General features: G+C 41.5%; 2 protein-coding genes across 2 annotated transcripts in view; one reads left to right on the top strand and one right to left on the bottom strand.

The window, feature by feature from the left end:
* Positions 1 to 2,667, bottom strand: part of YARS1 (tyrosyl-tRNA synthetase 1) — a 32,385-nt gene extending 29,718 nt beyond the window's left edge. Inside the window, 2 exon segments of the mRNA XM_007950431.2 lie at positions 2,502 to 2,603; positions 2,605 to 2,667. Coding sequence (XP_007948622.2) covers positions 2,502 to 2,603; positions 2,605 to 2,667 — 165 coding nt within the window.
* A 3,925-nt stretch (positions 2,668 to 6,592) lies between these two features.
* Positions 6,593 to 19,415, top strand: part of LOC103205193 (S100P binding protein) — a 65,603-nt gene continuing 52,780 nt past the window's right edge. Inside the window, exons 1-4 of the mRNA XM_042782255.1 lie at positions 6,593 to 6,599; positions 9,105 to 9,930; positions 10,908 to 11,006; positions 12,385 to 12,488. Of these exons, the coding sequence (XP_042638189.1) occupies positions 6,593 to 6,599; positions 9,105 to 9,930; positions 10,908 to 11,006; positions 12,385 to 12,488 (1,036 nt within the window). The remainder of the gene's footprint in view (positions 6,600 to 9,104; positions 9,931 to 10,907; positions 11,007 to 12,384; positions 12,489 to 19,415) is intronic.

Below are 19,415 nucleotides of genomic sequence, written 5' to 3'. Positions count from 1 at the left end.
AGGGGGGAAAGGGGAAGCTTTTGTTTGATGGGCACTGAGTTTATGCTAATGGTGGTGGAATATATATGGGAGCTCTGGTGGCATAGTGCCTAAGGCATCTGACTGCTAACCAGAAGGCTGGCGGTTCAAACGCACCAGCCACTCCTCAGCAGGACGATTGGGCAATCTACTTCAGTAGCGATACTGCCTCAACAGCAGTGAGTTTGTTTTTTGGTTCTGGTGGCATAGTGGAAAGGTACTTGACTGCTAATCGGAAGGTCAGTGGGTCAAACCCACCAGCTGCTCCATGGAAAGAAGACAGGTAGATTTCCGTAAAGATTTACAGCCTCAGAAACCCAATGGGGGTTGCTATGAGTAGGAAATGACTTGATGGCAGTGAGTTTGAGTCATATATATATTTCTCCACCAAAAAACCATTCCTGGTAACCAATAAAGAAAATTCCCTGAAGGCTAATCTTGTATCCTTCAGAGCCCCTGACTATTTAGCCCCTCCCCAGGGGGCTCTCACCACCCAAGAAAAGGTCAAAACACTAATCGTTTAAAACCTGAATAAGTAAAGTCCACTAGCTTTGTGCATGCTTCATCCCAACCAGCACTGTTTTACGAAGAAAGATGAGGTGACAAAGGATCTGGTGGCTAAGGAGAAGCATATAAAATCTCTTGTCAAGATCAAGGTGTGAGTAGAAATAATCCAAACGTCCATCAATAATGAATGAACAAAAGTACTACATTCATAAAATAGAATATTCTATCATAAAAAGGAATGAAGTTCTGATACATGCTACAACATAGATGAACCTTGTAAACATTACGCAAAGTGAAAGGAGCCAGACAGCAAAGGTCACATATTGTATGATTCCATTTATATGAAATGTTCAGAATAAGCAAATCCATAGAGACAGACAGTAGACTAGTGATCCCATAGTGCTGGGGACAGGGAAATGGGGAGTGATGGATAATGCCATTTTTTTTTTTTTAGGTGATGAGAATGTTCTGCAGTTAGATAGTGGTGATGGTTGCACAACCTTGCGAATATAATAAAACCCACTAAACTGTACACTTTAAAACAGTGAATTGTATGTAAATTGTAAATTGTATTTCAATAAAACAACAACAACAACAACAAAAACTGTGGCCCAAGCAACTTATCGCTGGTCTTCAGAATAAAGCACAATTTTAAACATTGCCTAAAAGACTTGGTCATGTTGTAAGACGGGACCATTCCCTGGAGAAGGATGTCATGCTTGGTAGGGTGGAGGGTCAACGAAAGAGGGGGAGGTCTTCAACGAGATGGACTGACACGGTGGCTGCGATGATGGACTCAAGTATAGCAGGGATTGTGGAGCTGGCGTGGGATCGGGCAGTGTTTCGTTCTGCTGTGCATGGGGTCGCTATGAGTTGGAAACGACTTGACAGCACTTAACAACAACAACAAAAGACTTAGTCCCAGTCTCCTCATCCTAAACAAACAAGTAAAACCTATAGTATGTCAGCTGGAATAAATGTTACTGGGGGGTGGGCAGAGCAGGGGGTGAGACAGTTCTGGTGGCAGGGAGTTTGCTATTTAAATAAAGTCATCAGAAAGGTGTCCCTACCTAATAAGGTGGCAACAGAGGCCAGAAAGAGGTGAGAGGTGGAAATAAAGAAATATTTATTAGGTGCTTGATCTGTGTTTCGCTCACTCTAATCCAGACAATTTATAGTTTCTTCTCTGACCCACAGTGTTCTTTCTCCTGTCTGGGCCCTGACACTACTGTTCCCTCTATCTGAAATGCTCTCTCCCCCATTCTTCTTTTAAAACAAACAAACAAAAAACCTCACTGCCATCAAGTTGATTCCTACTCACAGCAAGCCCCCTTTAGATTTCCTTTTGCCATATGGCTGTTGGGTTTTAACCACCAATCTTCTAGTTAGCAGCCAATGCCTTAGGCACTAAGCCACCAGAGCTCCTGGATAACTGCTATTCCAGCAGTTCTGGCCAACAGCTGGTACTCTGAAAAACACTGGATTAACAGGTTGATGTACAGGGTGCAGTTCGGAGGTCAAGCTTTCCCTGCCTCGCCTCCATCTTCTCTTCTTATTTGCTATCAAAGCCCTACGAATAATTCCTTCCAGTACTTGTCTTCACTGTGAATTATGAATCATTTTAAATGTCTGATCTTCTCCAGGCAATCTCTGGGAAGGCAAGGCCCTGACGTATCCCTGGGGTCTAGCACTGCGCCTGGCACATAATGTGGTGGGTGGGTGGAATGCGGCACTGAAGTCAAAGCCTAGCTCCAACATAACGTAATCTGCCCATAGAAGATGAACCTACTGTGATTTCTGTGGCACCCAGGATTTCTGTGGCTGATTTACTGACTGACCGACCGGCAGCCTCTTTCAGAGCTGCCTCGCTGCGGAGTCCCCGGCCCTACACACTTAGGACTCCGTAGTGGGTCTCTGGATCACTGGACCTAGGGTCCCCAGCCCCCAACGGCGCAGTTCTAACCCCGAGGCCCGACCTGCAGGTTCCGGGTGATAAGATGCAGCTTTTCTTCAGGGCTCGGAGCGTCCCCCATGGTTCCGCCGCCCCTACCTCGCGCGTTCAGCCCAGAGCCGGAACCCCTTCCTCAGTCGCCGCTGCCTCCTAGTGCCAGGAACTGTCACGCGGGTCCAGGCAAGTTGCATCAGATGAGATGGCTGCTCCGCTTGCTTGGTCTGGGCCTTTTTGCCCTCCCGCCAGCGGCTGGGAGTCAGGAGCAAACGAAAGTCGAGAGGGTCGATGAGACCGAATGGGTGGAGCCAGTTGGCAGGTTAGGTGGTGAGAAGGGCGGGGTTGCGGCGTCTGCGCCGGGCGCCGTGGGTGGGGCGGAACCCTTTTACAGCCGGGGCGGTTTCTTGCCAATCATTGCTTGTTTGCCCTCCCCCTGACGCTACCCTGGCGGCCACAGGGTGGGGGAGGTAGGGGAGGGGTCTGTAAAATGGCGCAGGGGGCGGAGTGAGGTAAAGTCGTTCTCCCAGGCTTCCGCCCGGCTTTTTGGAGGTGAAGATCGCGAGGAATAAGAGGGTTGGCGTTGCTGGGCTGGGAGGGGGTCGGCGGGCGCCTGTTGCTTCTCTGGGGGCGTACGCACGCCGTTCGCCCAAAGGGTTGGGGGCCCTTGCCCTGCTAGGAGAAGGGTTCGTTCTGGTTCCTGAGATTATGTATGGCAGGGAGAACTCCTCCTGCCCCTCGCCTCCACGTCGGCGGGTAATAGATGCCCCTCATCTTGCTGAGGAAAAATGAGGCTGTCTGGCCACCTGAGAGGCAGGGAGTGATGTCTGTCCTCCCAGCCCAGTGGGGTGGGGGAAATGGTTGTGTAGGTGGGTGGGTGGGTGGGTGATGCCTCTGCCCCCAGCCCCCTGCACCACTTGCAGGTAAGGGTGGTGTTAGAAGATCTCAGTCTTTCCGCCGCGCCTTGCTTGTGGGAGAGGGAGAGCATGACTACTAGTCTCCCCATCCCCCACCTACATGGGAGAGGAGGGGGTCTTGCGGCGTTTGGTGTGGGCGTGGGCGTGGGCAGCGGCCTTCGAGGGGAGAAGGGTGCTTCTTTCCAGTTTTGCCCCTGCTGGGGGAGGGGCAGGGAGAAAAGCCGCGCTTCTCCGGTCTTCAGCGGGAGGCAGGATTTTTGGTATCTGAGAGGGAAGTGCGAGTTTTGAGGGAGAGCACATTTTGGCCGCACAGCCTTCGGAGGTTGGACTTGAGCCACACCTCTTCGTGGTCTTCAAGGACTGGAGGCCTCACCCTCACCATTTCCTTCAGGGGCAGGAAGGAAGGCAGGGCCAAGAAGTGGTTGAATTGTCCTCGCCCCCGGATACCATAACTCGATATCCAGTTTCTTACGGATTTGTTAAGAGGATCCAAGCTGTAGCAGACCTGTCTTAATAATTTTTAAAAAACACTTATGAAGAAGCCTCTTGCCTACGTGAGAGAGTCCTGGCACCCTGATCTAGTGAAATGTTACCAAAAGCAGAGATTTCCAGCTCTGGGTGGTTTTTCCACGCGCCAGTGTTTCCAGTTACCTCAAAGGGAGTCGCAGAATTCTTACAGATAATTTCCATTCACTTTGGTCTTTTAAAAATGTTTTGCCCGTTTTGTGGAGTGATTATAAAATGTATTGAGTGCCATTTGTGCTATGCCAAAAAGTGCTATGTACTTCACATGTATCGCGTGTGGAAAAGGTTGGGAATCAAAGGCCAATGGAGAAGCCTTGTCCATTGGAAATAATCCATGCTCTTGGCCATAGCTGTCAGGGAGGCCCAGTTTGGTGAGGGTCTTGGTTTTAGAGCCTTGAAATAGGAATATGGAGTTGTGTTTGGTGTTAACAGTTTTAGTGACCTGAAGAAAATAAGACTTTGTGCTTTAAGGCAATAGGTTTTCTGAGGTAAGATAAAAATAGAAAGGGAACTAGTTTCTGAGGTTGCAACCAGGTTAGAGAACAGAGCAAGGGGGTGGTAAGCTGATGTGTGAAGAAGGGGGTGGACAGGTGAGGGAGATGTGGAAGGACAGAATAGGGTCACAGAAGGGATGGGGTGCAGAGGAATTGGGAGATGGGAAAATACTCTTCCCTGAAAAATAGAGGGGTGAACAAAAAATTTTTTTATTAAAAAAATAAAATTGAAAGAGTGCCTCTAAAAGTGGAAGCTACAAAGCAAGCTTCAAGGAAGGCAGATGATGATGGAATGGTCGACAGAAGTATTGAAGTTGTCTCGTGGAAGTTCACTTTAGAACTTCAGTATTGCTTTCTTTCCCCTCTTTGCAAATTCGTACTATATCAACTCTTATTAATGTAAGGCTTTTAGGTTTAGAGTGTTCATAAACATCCTGGCATTAATCTCTGTGATAATTTGTTAGAAGTTAACAGTTTTTATCCCCCCTTTCTCAAGTGAGTGTTCAGAGATTTCAAGGGATTGCTGAGGTCTCTGAATTTTAGTCAAGTGCCTCTGTACAGTGACCATAAATTTGCAAAATTTGCCTGGTATTTCAGATGTTCACCCAGCCTGGTCTGGTCTTTAACTTACTGACAATGTGATCGAACACAGGATTAAACTTGAAGAGAATAGATCATACTGGATACTTTCTAAGGTGCTCTGGTGGCACAGCGGACCTAAGGCATTTGTCTGCTAACCAAAAGTTAGCAATTCAAAGCAGTTCAAACCTACCAGCCACTCCTTGGAAGAAAGACAGGGCAATTTACTTCCCTAAAGATTTACTGCCTTGGAAACCCAATGGGGGACACTATGAGTTGGAATCAACTTGATGGCAGTGGATTTGGATCCTTTCTTAACAGGTGCTGGGAGAAGGTCCCTATCAGTTTAGCATTCTTTTTTCTTCTATTCCTAGTGTTCTCTTAAGACTGTTCTAGAGTTGGGAGGGGAACTCTGGTAGCATAGTGCCTAAGGGACTTGACTGCTAACCAGAAGGCTGGCAGTTCAAACCCATCAGCCACTCCTCAGAAGGAAGGTTGGGCAATCTAGTTCCGTAGTGATACTGCCTTGGAAACCTAAGGAGGGGTCACTATGAATCGGATCTGATTCAATGGCGGTGCGTTTTTTTTTTTTTTTTTTTTTAAATAAACGTGTGTATCAAGACTTCACCAAAAGAGTAAAAAGAGAACCTACAGACAGGAAAACTTTTTGGCAACAACATACTGGACAAGGGACTAATCTCTAAAATTTGTGGAAAACTTCAACAGCTCAACAACAAAAAGACAATCCAGTTGAAAAATGGGCGGAAGACATTCAGGTGGCTAACAAAGAAATGAAGAAATGCTTGTGGTCATTAGCCATTAGAGAGATGCAAATCAAAGTAACAGTGAGATATCATCTCACCCCAGCATTAGTAGTGAAGGTCAGAAAACAACAAAGCTGATGAGGGTGTGGAGAAACTGGAACCGTCATCCACTGCTGATGGGACTGTAAAATGATACAACCACTGTGGAAAATGGTATGGCACTTCCTAGTCTCACTACTAGGTATATATCCTAGAGAGGTAAGAGCTATGACATGAACAGATACATGTACACCCATGTTCATCACAGCATTATTCACAGTAACAAAAAGATGGAAACAACCTAAGTTCCCATCAGTGGATGAATGGATAAACAAACTGCAGTACATATACACAGTGGAATACTGTGTAGTGTTAATAATGATGAATCTGTGAAACACCTTATGAGTGAACCTAGAGACCATTATGCTCAGTGAAATTGTTGTTACGTGCCGTTGAGTCGGACCTGACTCACAGCGATCCCTCCTTGGGTTTCTGAAGCAGTATCACTACAGAAGTAGATTGCCCATTCTTCCTTCTGAGGAGTGGCTGGTGGGTTTGAACCACCTGCCTTCTGGTTAGCAGTCAAGTGCCTTAGGCACTATGCTACCAGAGCTCCCCAGTGAAATTAGTCAATCACAAAAGGACAAATACTGTATGAGAACACTATTGTAAAAAGTCCAGTCAAGGTTTATATGCAGAAAAAATCATTCTTTGAAGGTTATCAGGGGTGGGAAGGGGAGGGAGGGTAAATCACTGAGTAGAGGGTAGGTAGGCATATATTAAGTGAAAGGAAAGGGAATATACATGCATAGTAATGTAGCTTCAAAATTTCTTTGCCAAGGGACCAAAAGCCCTGTTTGAAGTCTACATCTTTCATAGATGTAGACTGGATTTAGAAGCTTTAGTTTGTGTTCTAGCTCTGCCATTTGTGGATTGACCCTGGGAAAGTCTGTCACCAGTAGTAGAAAAAAACATTGCTTGTTGAATTAGACGGGGTTTAGATCCTTGTTCTAAGCTTGTTAGCTATGTGTACTTGGTTTAAGTTACTTAACACCTCTGGACTTTATTTTCCCAAGAGGGAAAATCTACCGAATTCACCATTTGGTCTTGAACTAGACTTTCTGGAATGTTGATAGGGTGATGGTGTCCCAAAAAGGGCTTCAAAGAAATGTAGCTGCTAATCTCAGTGCCTGTAATATCTGCCTGACAATCACAAACTTTCTTAAAAGAAAAAAATTTCCAGAAGAGACTTTTTCTTACTGCTGCCTGAAGAAGTAACTTCGCTCTATAAAATAACTCTCACTGGGCAAAGAAATTACTTTTCTCTTCAGAAAGGCACTTGTTTCTGTGCATTGTTCTCACAACAATTGCTGAAATATTAGTAAAATAAAGTAGTTTTCGCAGTTCTAAGTTTAAATACAACAGAAAGCTTAGTTTCATTGATAAGGCAAATTTTGCAGAGTTGTTTAGAATGGTTAAATTGGAGTTGTAAAATGTGTCTCAAAGTTTGTAATAGATACTTAATAAGTATTTCTTCCCTTTCTGCCCCATCTCATTTCTAAAATGAGTAAGTTTAAAGGTTCTTTTTAATGCTGAAATTTTGTAATCCCTCCCCTTGCCTTCTCTTTCCATAGTCCTTTATTGTCCATACTATTTTATATTCTCATGTTGGTGCTTTTAATGTCTCCCTAGCAAGATTGTGGGAACCATATTATTTCTTGGACATCACAGAGAGATATATTACTAGCTCAGTACTATGAGATGAAGAATGCTCAGAAGAATGCATGGACTAAAGCTAAAATTCAAGATGAAGTATGGAAAGAAAGTAGAGTAGGGGAAAATTTACAGTTAAAAGGCTACAAAGAATTTTACAAATTGTTAAGAAATTCAGTGTTTAAGCATTTCTTGTATCTTTTCACATTCAAGTTGAAAAGCAAAATGATACTGATTAAAGTTTCTTCTTGACCTCTTCTCTCCGCTTGCAAATGATAACAATCATCAATTTTGTATTTCTCTGCATTTATATATGTATTGAAAGTGATGATTTTTATGTGTGTATGTGTATGTTCATGATTAATTTTTAGATCTTGGTGGAATATTAGACATTACCTAGTTTACCATACCCACCCCTTCGCCATCTTATAAATGAAGATACTGAGGTCCAAATAGTTAAGTGGCTTATTCAACTTACTAGAGTTGGTTAGTAGCACAATAGGACTATAACCCAAGTATTTGGACTCCCAAGCTAGTATTCGTCCAATTAAAGTAAATAATGTTAAGAAAGTACATACCGTTAAGAGGAACAAAACTAAGTCCTTAGTTGCATAATTTTTTCTCTAAAGGTTTTTCTTTGGTATTCTTGACTCAAAATGTAACTTTCTGGTATTTAAAAAAATCAAGATCAAAATTAATAGATGAAGCACCTGAAAGCACAATACAGTTGACTTTGTAATGAACAGAGTTGAAAGTGATGAGAAGATCCTCTAATTTTCTTTGTGCTTGCAGGAAGGTGGGAGTCAATCATTTTGACAAGTCTCCTGAAAGGAATAGCTAGCAGGAGCTGAAACCTTTTTCCATTTGGTCTCGTGGTAAAGGCAGAGATTGCTCCAGCAGATCCACACAGTATGGAAGACAATTCTTTATTTTCTTGTATTCCTAATTTTTTTTTTTCAATTTCAAAAATAATAACATTTAATTTTTTTCAAAGTACAAACTGAAAATCTAAGCATTTTACATAATATATATTTGTTTTACTTTTATGCCATAGGTATTATTCCATAATAATGTATACAGATCTACTTCATCATGTTTTTGAACAGTTATAAAGTATATATTATGACTTTACTGAACAGTTTTCTTGGTGGTGGACATTTAGGCTGCCTCTAGTATTGGGCTGTTTTGAATAATCCTGTTTTGAAGATCCTTGTATCTGTGTCCATTTGTGCATGAACTCTTGTAGGATAAATTCCAGAAGTGAAATTGCTGGGCCAAATAGTCCTACAAAATTACTTTCCACAAAATATTGTGCTGACTTACACTCTCACTGGTAGTGTGGGAGTGTTTGTTTTCCACATTCTCACCACCCAGATTATTATCAGTTATCTTTGTTTTTATAAGATGTTTTGATAGGAAAAAATATATATCATTGTTATAACATGTATTTCCATGATCATGGTGAGGTTAGATCTCTTAAAATTACTTCTCATGCTACAAGTTACAGTGCAAAGGATTTGAAATACCACCCTGTATAGAATGGATTGGAGTTAGTATAAAGGTATTTCCTGTTCCTCACTGACACTGCCTCTTGTTTCTTCAGATATGATGTGCTCATTAGTGCCCTGTGAACAGTCTTCTGGTACCTCTCTCTTTCCTAAAGACAGTGCCCCATTTTCTGGGAGTTCCTTGGATGAGGATGGATTGGATGACTCCTTGCTGGAGCTGTCTGATGGAGAAGAAGATGATGGCCATTTCAGTTATACAGAGGAAGAGATTCAAGAGTTCTTAAAGGATGATGATCTATCAAGTGAAAACTATTCTGTGGGAGGAGAGTTGCTTAAAGATGCCAGTGGAGATGTTGAGAAGGGAGAGAGAGAGAGTCAAATTCTACTTGATGCTCCCCAAGAGAAAAATTCATTGGACAGCTTGGGACCAGTAGCTGAGACCCCTGGCCTCTTCAAACTACCTCAACTAAGTACATCTATTAGTCATGGACCAACTTCTACTAAACCGTTAAACAGACACTTTGCACTAGAAAAGAATGTCATAAAAATAACTGTTGCACCATTTGATCCAACAGTTTATGATGCTGTGCTTGATAAGGATAAGACTGATTCCCTCACAGATATCAAAAAACCCTCTTCCCTTGAGGAAGAATTGAGAGAAGATGGTCTTAGCCCAAATGAAAGCAAACTTTGCACTGAATCTGAAAGGATCAGCCCCACTAACTCTGCCTGGGATAGGCCCACATTTCCTTCTTCAGACAATAACTTTCAAGAAGGTATCGCTGGTAGAAATATGCCTGACAGTAAGAAGCCTTCACCTGGATTCCCTCAGGTCTTGGAACATTCAGAGAGTTCTAATACAGGGTCATCCTGGAGAAATGGTGGATCACATAAATCAAGTTGTGAGGTGAGATTTCTAGTAAAGTTCATTTTTTCAAGGTGAAGAGAAAAGTTATTTTCATTCAGATATGGTATACCAGACAAATTGGGATCTGAATTCTAACTAGCAGTATGACCCTGGAAAAATTATTTAGCCTTTCTGTCCCCTACTTTTCTTACTATAAAAATTGAAGTAAATAATACTTCACAGTATAGTGAGGATTAAATGAAATAATGTATGCAATACCTCAGTGCCATCAAGTCAGATCTGACTCATAGCAACCCCTCCTTGGGTTTTCAAGGTGATATCACTACGGAAGTAGATTGCCCAACCTTCCTTCCAAGCAATACTGGGTACATAATATTAAGTTACTATTTAGTGAATAATTACTAAGGTGGTTTTATTACTGTTTCTTTGGGTTTCAGCTTCATTCTGAATTTTTGGTTGCTATGCTCTGGTAGCATAGTGCCTAAGGCACTTGACTGCTAACCAGAAGCCTGGCGGTTCAAACCCACCAGCCACTCCTCGGAAGGAAGATGGGGCAATCTACTTCCATAGTGATAACCACCTCGGAAACCCAAGGAGGGGTCTCTATGAGTCGGGTTTGACTCGATACCATAGTGATAACCACCTCGGAAACCCAAGGAGGGGTCTCTATGCGTCAGGTTTGACTCGACGGCACTTAACAACAACAACAACATGCTGTATTAGATACAGTAGCAGCTCTGAGTTAGCCACTAAAGAGCTGAAGAATCTTAGCAATTTACCAACCTCTTTGAGCTTGATTCCCTGTCAAATGGGTATAATAATCCCTGGGCATAAAGGTGTTTTGTTTTTAAGATTACAGTCACTATCTTATTTGAAGCACTGACCATCATGTATGGTACACAGTAATGTTCAAGGATATGTGCCTATAGCCTTTAGTTCAAGAATATTTCCATTAATAGTGTTGCTGTCAGTTGTTTTCTTATACTAAGGAACTCTTTCCTTCTGCATTGCTTCTGCTGTGGGGAAAAAAAAAAAAAAAACAGGCTGTTCTTGACAAGGATTCTGGGAAGATGAAAGTCCATGAGAAAAGACTAGGAAAAGTCATTCCCGTCCTGCAAACCAGAACAAGGTAAAATAACAGTATAATTACATCTTCTGATTTCTGTTGGTTCTCTTCAATTTTTTTTCTTCCTGTCCCCAGTTTTCCTTTAAACCAAAAAGAACCCAAACTCACTGCCATTAAGTCAATTCCAACTTATAGAGACCCCTTTGGGTTTCCGAGGCGGTAACTCTTTACTGAAGTAGATTGCCCAGTCTTTCCGCGGAGTGGCTGGTGGGTTTGAACCATCAGCCTTCTGGTTAGCAGTCAAATGCCTTAGGTACTACACCACCAGAGCTCCTTTAGTGTGGGGAAAAACCCTGCCGCAAGAGTAGGAAAAGTCAAAGTCCTGGAATTCTGAATAAATAGCTGTGTGACCTTGGGCATACCCGATAATCTAACTTTGGTTTCTTCATTGACAAAATGAGGCTGATGATACCCACTCTGCTACCTCACAGGGTTATTTTGAAGAGTAAAAAATACATGTTAGTCAAAGCACTGTATAAATGTGAGATTGTTTTTCTTGTGCATGGAGAAACCTGGTCATGCATGTAATAGAAGGTTAGAATAATTTTAGCAAACAATGTTATGATACAGCTATATAAAAAAATCATTTAGTCATTTCTCATGACTTGCATACAGCTGTCCTTGGGGACTGGAGATTTTGGGTCCCTTTTTTGATTTTTTCTCTTGTTGCCAGGAGATGGCAGTGGACCTTTTTAGTTGAAGTTATTAGGTTGGTTTTTAGATTGTGTTAGATTGCTTCCTTAAAGTTTTTATTTTTAAATTTTGATTATACATTTGCTATATTTATCCTGCTTTAAAAAGCTTAAAGTAGTACAGATAAGGCCAAAGTGCCATGTGACTACCACCCTCAATCTTGGTTTTGTTATTTTTACATAACTGAGGAAAACTTTGAAGTACTTACCATGGAAATTTTACCAAAGGAAAACAAGGCAAGCTACTTGGAAAAACATTAAATTTACTATTTCAGTATTCTCACTTACAGTGAAATCAGTATGGGCAAAGGCCAGAAATTGCTTTTGCCAATGTTACCATTGCCCTGCTTGCCAGATACAGCTAATCTTTTTCAGTCTTTAGCTCTTTTCACTTGTCTGTGGTTCTATAAAGGTAGCTATTTCCTGATGAATTTTGAATGACTGAGCAAATACTTCTTTGTTTAGGGAGTAGGTAATCTTTACTTTTTTATGCCTTATTCATAGATTATATCTATTTTTCTCTCAACTCTTTGATTTTAGCTTCATGCTACCTGTCATTGGGTTTTAAAGCAAATTTTGCCTTTGATAGTTGTTCTAACCATCAGTAGTGTTTGACTTCTCTTTGTGAAGCTCTATATTCATGATTCTAATGGACTAATTTTTCTTCCTTCTGGTTTGCTTTGTTCAAGGGCTAATATTCCGACGTTTTCACAATCAGATCTAGAACAGCAGAAGCAAATGTATCTGAGGAATGTCCTTGCTCATATAGAAGACCCTGGGGCCTCTAACCAAGGTAACATGGTAACCAAAGTATGGCATATGAAAGATAATGATGAGACTTTTTCTTTCCAGTGTAATATAGCTTAAATTTGAAGATTAATTCTTTTGAAATGTGTTTAAATTGGTAGGAAAGATAACTTCCTTACCCCAAGATGATCATTTTAAGGGATTGCCTAACCAGATAACCCATAATGTAGTTTGGCTAACCAGTATTAGAGAGGGGTCCAAGAAGATTCATACTAGTATGTGAAGAATGCCTCCCCTATGGTTGAAGGGTATAAACCACACCTGTACTTTGGTGAAGGATTTTTTTTCTCAGAAAACTAGAAGTGAATGACTAGATACTGCTTCATAATCATTGGTTTTATATTTGAAGTTATTTGTTACCTATTGTTATTTGTTGTCTGTTGCATTCAGCATTTAAATGTAAAAGTAGGCATTTCAAACACCATCCTCCCTCTGCTGTTGTTAGGTACCATTGAATTGGTTCTGACTCATAGTGACCCTTTGTACAACAGAATGAAACGCTGCCTGGTTCTGCACCATCCTCACATTCCTTGCTGTGCTTGAGCCCATTGTTGCAGCCAATCCATTTTGTTGAGGGTCTTTCACTGACCATGTACTTTGTTGTTGTTGTTGTTAATGTGCCATCAAGTCAGACCTGACTCATAGCGACCCTTCCTTGGGTTTCTGAGGCAGTATCACTATGGAAGTAGATTGCCCAACCTTCCTTCCAAGGAGTGGCTAGTGGGTTTGAACCTCTAGCCTTCTGGTTAGCAGTCAAGTGCCTTAGGCACTACGCTACCAGAGCTCCCATTCTTCTGGTAGTCCATAGTATTCAGTATTCTTCAGTATATTCGGTATTCTTCACCAACACCAAAGCCATCAATTCTTCACTCCTCCTTATTTGAGTCCCATTTTCTCATGCATATGAGGGTATTTAAAATACCATGGTTTGAGTTACGTGCACCTTAGTCCTCAAGGTGACATCTTTACTTTCAACACTTTGAAGTCTTTTGCAATGATTTTTTCTGCCTCTTAGCATCTGAATGAGAGCTCTTGAAAGGCTTTGACTACCTTCCAGCTGCTTCAAGCTAAGTTGGTTTTTTTTTTATGTTTATTGTGATTTGCGTGAAAGTTTACCAGGAGGCTCTATCACACCAGCAGACCTGGTCCTTTTTTTTTTTTAATGATTTTGAGTTTTGTTCCACATTGTTCTCCCACTCTATCCAGGATCTCCTACACAGATCCCCCACTGAGTAGTTGACAGTGGTAGCTGTATACCATCTAGTTCTTCTGGTCTCATAGTCATATAGGCTGAGGATCACATGGTGTACCAGTCCCCTAGACTAATTGTTTCCATATGTCTTTGGTTTTCTTCATTTTCCTTTGCTCTGGACAAAGAGAGACCAATCGTTGCATCTGGCTGCTTGCAAGCTTTTAAGATCCCAGTCACTACATGCAAAAGTAGGATGTGGAGCAGTGTTTTTGTGTAGTATGTTATGCCAGTTGAGCTTGATGGCCCCTGTGACCATGGTCCTGCACCTACAGGTCCAACTACTTCCTCCCTCCTGGTAGCTGGCTGTGGCCAAGAGGTAACTCCAACCTTATCCCTTGTCGGCTCTACTATATACGTGGGAATTCTTACAGAACGTACAAATACACTTGTAGAAACATTGTCTGCCAACCTTGTACATGGTCATGGACACACTCTGCCCTGCATAGACATACCTAATAGTTAAGCCTGTCCACCCATCTATCCATCAATGTTTGCCATCACTGACAACGCAGTCAAGCTGAGGTTTTTCTCTTAATTCTTCAGACGCCATTGCAAGCCAAAGTGGTTAGATTCATTTTCTAGTCCTCAAGGAACAATAGTCTATTTACAGTTTATCTGAACTATTTATAGGCTGATGGGAAAAATCCTTAAAGGAAACTTGTGGCCAGAACTGAAGGTGCAGAGGTTAAGGAGATACAGATAAAGTAATTCCTTCTAATAAAGATCACTACTTAAGCTGTCATCTTTAGTTTCTCTTCCTACTTATTCAGCAAACCTTCTCAAATACCATCAGTAGTGCTAGATTTGAACATTAGGAATCAGAAATGTAACAAGGAGTAAGATAGGGTCTCAGACGTCTGGAAATTCATAGTCCAGAAGAGGAAAAGATAATTACACTACAGTATTGATTGACACTCTAATAGAATTATGTATAAAGTACATTAGGAGCAGGGAAGGAGCCTTTTTGTTTATGTTTGGGAAGAGTGGAAGATGGAGAAAGGAAGATGTTCTAGGTAGGCTCCACAGAGAAGATAATTAATTCAGTTACTTTAAGAGATATTGTTAATCACTAGGGAGAGTTTTATAAGAATTTTTTGCCAAAGATCAGAGGAGAGTCTTCTTCCTTTGAAAAGTCCTAAATTATTTAGTAGTTTTTTTCTTGTTTAATTTAAAAGGCAGTGAGTGGAAAGTTTAGAACTCTGAGATATCAGTCAAAAGAATCTTTTATCCTAGGTCTTTTTCTTTTTTATTCAGGATTTCATTAAGCAGTCAAATATTACTTGTTTTGATTTCTCAGCCGTCTTATTGTGAGATTCCTTTGATTGAACTATTTGAAAGGTCTAGTACAACTAGTGACACTCACTTCGCCACCTTCCACAGTCTTTGGAAGGACAGATAAAAAGTTTGTCTGTGTTCAAGCTCTGTGAAGAGATCCCATCATTGCTTTTCCCTCCATGAGGTGACCTAGCTTTTTTATTTTTATGTTTTTTCAGTTGACACTGATGATACCCATTTACATTTTCCTTTCCCGATTGGGGCATTTAGAAAAGAAAACTTTTGACACAGAGAAAAGGTAACCACGAGGAGGAAGTGGGAAGAGAGCTGTTGCATTGGAAGGATTGCAATCAGTCAGGAAACAAAATGTGTATGAACTGTTGAATGGAAAATGAACGTGCTTTGCAAACTTTTGCCCAAATCACAGTAAAAATTTAAAAAAGAAAAGAAACTCACAATTCTGTAGATCACCTTTTGCTCATATTATATCATCTTAAAGGCATGTAGAAAGACAGCACTAAAGGTTAGGAGAGTAAAGTCTCGAGTTAACCTTTAGATTCATATTCTGGCATACCTGTTTACTGACAGTGTGACCTCGAGCCAGTGAAAACTGCCCCTCAGTTTTCTCACTTGTGAAATGGGAATAATAGTGAGGCCTAGTTTATGTGAAAATTATATATTTACATACAAGTACAATGCTAGAACAGTACCTGGCCATGTTGTTGGTGGTGTTATGTGCTGTTGAGTTGTCTCTGACTCATAGCAACCTTAGGTACAACTGAACACACACCGCCCAGTTCTGTGCCAGCCTCATGATCTCTACTATACCTGAGCCCATCGCTTCAACCACTGTGTCAATCCATCTTGTTGAGGGCCTTCCCCTTTTTCATTGACCCTCCACTTTACCAACGTGACATCCTTCTCTAGAGAATGATCCCTTCTGACAACATGACCAATGTAGAGGAGAGGAAGTCTGGCCATTCTCATTTCCAAGGAGCATTCTGGCTGCCGTGGTAACTAACATTTATTGAATCCTTACAATTAGCCAGAAAGTATCTTTCATACTGAAGTTTTTATTGGTTAAAATAGTTTGCTGTCAGGTGTGTTTTTAAATCTCAGGAATGCGGGTAACAGGCTGGAGAATTAGATGAAACAGTGTTGACAAAGTGTTGATGAATGAAGCTGAGTTATTGTTATGTTGGGTGTCCTGGGGGAAATTACCACAAAGTTATAGTAGTGAGGAAAAGAGATTTTATTTGGCATATGCAACAAAGAGAATTCAAGGGGGTGCATGTCATCAGAATAGTGTCTGCCTGCGGAATCTGGGACACCAGATTCAAGATGCACTGTTGCATGTTGTTGTTGTTATGTGCCATCAAGTCTGACCCAACTCATAGCGACCCCTCCTTGGGTGTCGGAGGCAATATTGTTAGAGATATGCCACGCCATCTTGCTTGGCTCTTCCGGGTTCTTCTTCATTCCCTGCTGCCCCACCCAAGGTCATAAGTCAGTTAAAGGAAGTCGAAACTGAGCTTCCGGCAAGGTGCAAATTTTAAAAGGCAACATAGCTTCTGATAGGTTAAGACCCCTTCCCCCAGCTCTGACATACAACCTCCTAAACCCAAGTCTATATAAGACCGCTCTCTCCTCTGCTCGCTCTCTTTCTTTTCCGTCCTTCCTTGGCGCAGGTGCCCTTTGGCCTCTTCAAATAAAATCTCCTGTCGGGTAGCCTGGTATATGGCGTGGTTGTTGAGTGCCCATGGAGCTCTAACAGATAACACTACAGAAATAGATTGCCCCATCTTCCTTCCGAGGAGTGGCTGGTGGATATGAACTGCCAGCCTTCTGGTTAGCAGTCAAGTGCCTTAGGCACTATGCTACCAGAGCTCTCTAAACTGTATGCACTGTTTGCATACAGTGTTCTATATATGACTACCTCAGTACTCAGATGGAATCTTTGCCTTTTATTTGTTTATTTATTTTAGTTTTTATGTTTTTACTTTTTTTTTTTTTCCCTTACCCAGTGTGGTAGTTATGTTTGTGTGTCAACTTGGCTGGGCCTGGTTGAGTGGCTGGGCAGCTGGTGGTAGTTATTCCCTATGATGAGACTGGCAGTCAGCTCCATGGTGGGATCTACCACAAGCAGCTGAGTAGCTGCCTTTGGGAATGTGGTCTGCTTCCTGTATTTAAGGAGAAGCCTTGGGAATGGTCTCTAGCCTGTGGCACGCTTGGACCCTGCATGTAGACATGTCGTTGCTCATCAGCCTGCTATGCTCTGCCGACCTTGGGACTTACAATGGACTTAAGTTAATGGCGTGCGGTATGGTTTGGTAACATCGGGACTGTGCCTTTTTACTTGTCAACCTTGAGGCTTCTCAGCCTCAGCAGCCAGCAGCTATCGGAGTGAAGAAATGCCTCTAGCTCCAGTGGGCTGGGAGCAGAAGGCAGAGCTGGACGCCAAGGTTGAGGGGATTTCACCTAGCCCCTAGGGCCTGGCACTTTGAACTTGGACTTAAAGCCTCCAAATTGTAAGAATAAACTCCTGTTTGTTAAGACCATCCCATTTGTGCTATATTCTTGTCAGAGTGGCACTAGGTAACCAAAACACCCAGTCACACTTTTTTTAATGCATTTATTTGAAATACAATTTATGTATAGTGAAATACACAAAACTAAAGTGATATAGGTCAGTGCATTTTTGTTTAGTTTTTGCATTGTTCCTTCCCCTCCCCTCCTACCCCTAGCAACCAACAAAGTTTCCCTCCATATATAAACCTTTCCTTTACCCTCCACAACAACAAACTAATAATATATTTGTCCTTCTGTGATTGACTTATTTCACTCAGCATAATGTCCTCCAAGTTCATCCATATTATGCAGTGTTTTACAGACTCTACATTATTCTTTCGTGCTGCATAGCATTCTAGTATGTGTATGTACCATAGTTTGGTCATCCACTCTTCCACTGATGGGCACGTAGATTGTTTCTATCTTTTTGCTATTGTAAATAGTGCTGTGGTGAACATGAGCATGCATGTATCTGTTCCTATCCTGGCTCTCACCTCTCTAGGATATATACCTAGTAACGGGATTGCTGGGTCAAATGGTATCTCCAGTTCCAACTTTCTAAGGAGTTGCCACATTGCTTTGCACAGTGGTTGTGTCACTTCACAGTCACAAGCAGTGTATGAGAGTCCCAATCTCTCCACTTCCCCACCAGCATTTGTTATTTTCTGTCTCATTGAACCTTGCCATCAGTGCTGGGGTGAAACAGTATATCTCGTTGTTTTGATTTACATCTCTCTGACGGCCAATGATTGTGAGCATCTTTTCATGTATTAGCTGACCACCTGAATATCCTCCTTGGTGAAGTGAAGTGTCTATTCATGTCTTCTGCCCATTTTTCAATTGGATTGTTAATTCCTTCTGTGTTGAAGCATTGGAGTTTGCCATCAATCTTAGAGATAAGTCCTTGCCAGGTATGTAATTATCAGCAAATATGAATTTGTTGCTGTCATTTTTGTCATGTGCTTTTTCATTGTGTCAGTTTCTTTGTTCCGTATAATTTTCTGTGCTGAGCTCGTTTAGTTTATGAATCATGTTATCACTTCTTTCATTGATACTGTTTTAGTATTTGCTGAATATTTATGCTGGTCTTTTTTCTTTTGATGTGAAGGTTTGTCATTTTTCTTTGAGGTTACCCTGTGATTTATAGTTTTCTTCTCAAGTTTAGAACAGTCCATTCTATCTTATAGTTGTCTTGACTTCCCTACCATCTAGAAGTTCTGTAATGACACAGATTTTTTTCCCTCTTTTTGGTTTGTAGTTGTCCTCGTTTGTCAGTTGGTGTCTCTGGTTCCCTGTTTACAATCTTGTAGGCTTATTTACTTTGGATACTTCCATTGTTGTGTTAATGGTCATTGTTAGCTGTTGTTGCTTCTCTGTCCAAAGGGCTCCCTTTAGCATTTCTCGTAAGCTTGGTCTGGTTTTAACAAATTTCTTTAATTTCTGCTTATCTGGAAATGTCCTAATTTCACCATCATATTAGAGAGACAGTTTTGCTGGGTACATAATTCTTGGTTGGAAATCTTTCTCTTTCGGTGTTTTATATATACCATCCCACTGTCTTCTCGCCTGCATGGTTTCTGTCGAGAAATTTGAATTTAGTCTTATTGGTTGCCCCTTGTAGGTAACTTTTTGTTTTTCCTGTGCTGCTCTCATGATTCTTTGTCTTTGTTTTTAGTGAGTTTGATGATGATATGACTTGGTGATTTTCTTTTGGGGTCTATCCTGTTTGGGGTTCATTGGACTTCCTGAATGAATATATTCTCATCTTTCATCATACCAGGAAAATTCTCTTGCAACAAATCTTGGACAATTTTCTCA

The sequence above is a fragment of the Orycteropus afer genome, unplaced genomic scaffold, assembly GCF_000298275.1.
Source record: "Orycteropus afer afer isolate SDZICR_OR568_19922 unplaced genomic scaffold, OryAfe1.0 scaffold00272, whole genome shotgun sequence".
Lineage (NCBI taxonomy): Eukaryota > Metazoa > Chordata > Mammalia > Tubulidentata > Orycteropodidae > Orycteropus > Orycteropus afer.
This window is presented reverse-complemented; position numbering and strand designations above follow the sequence as displayed.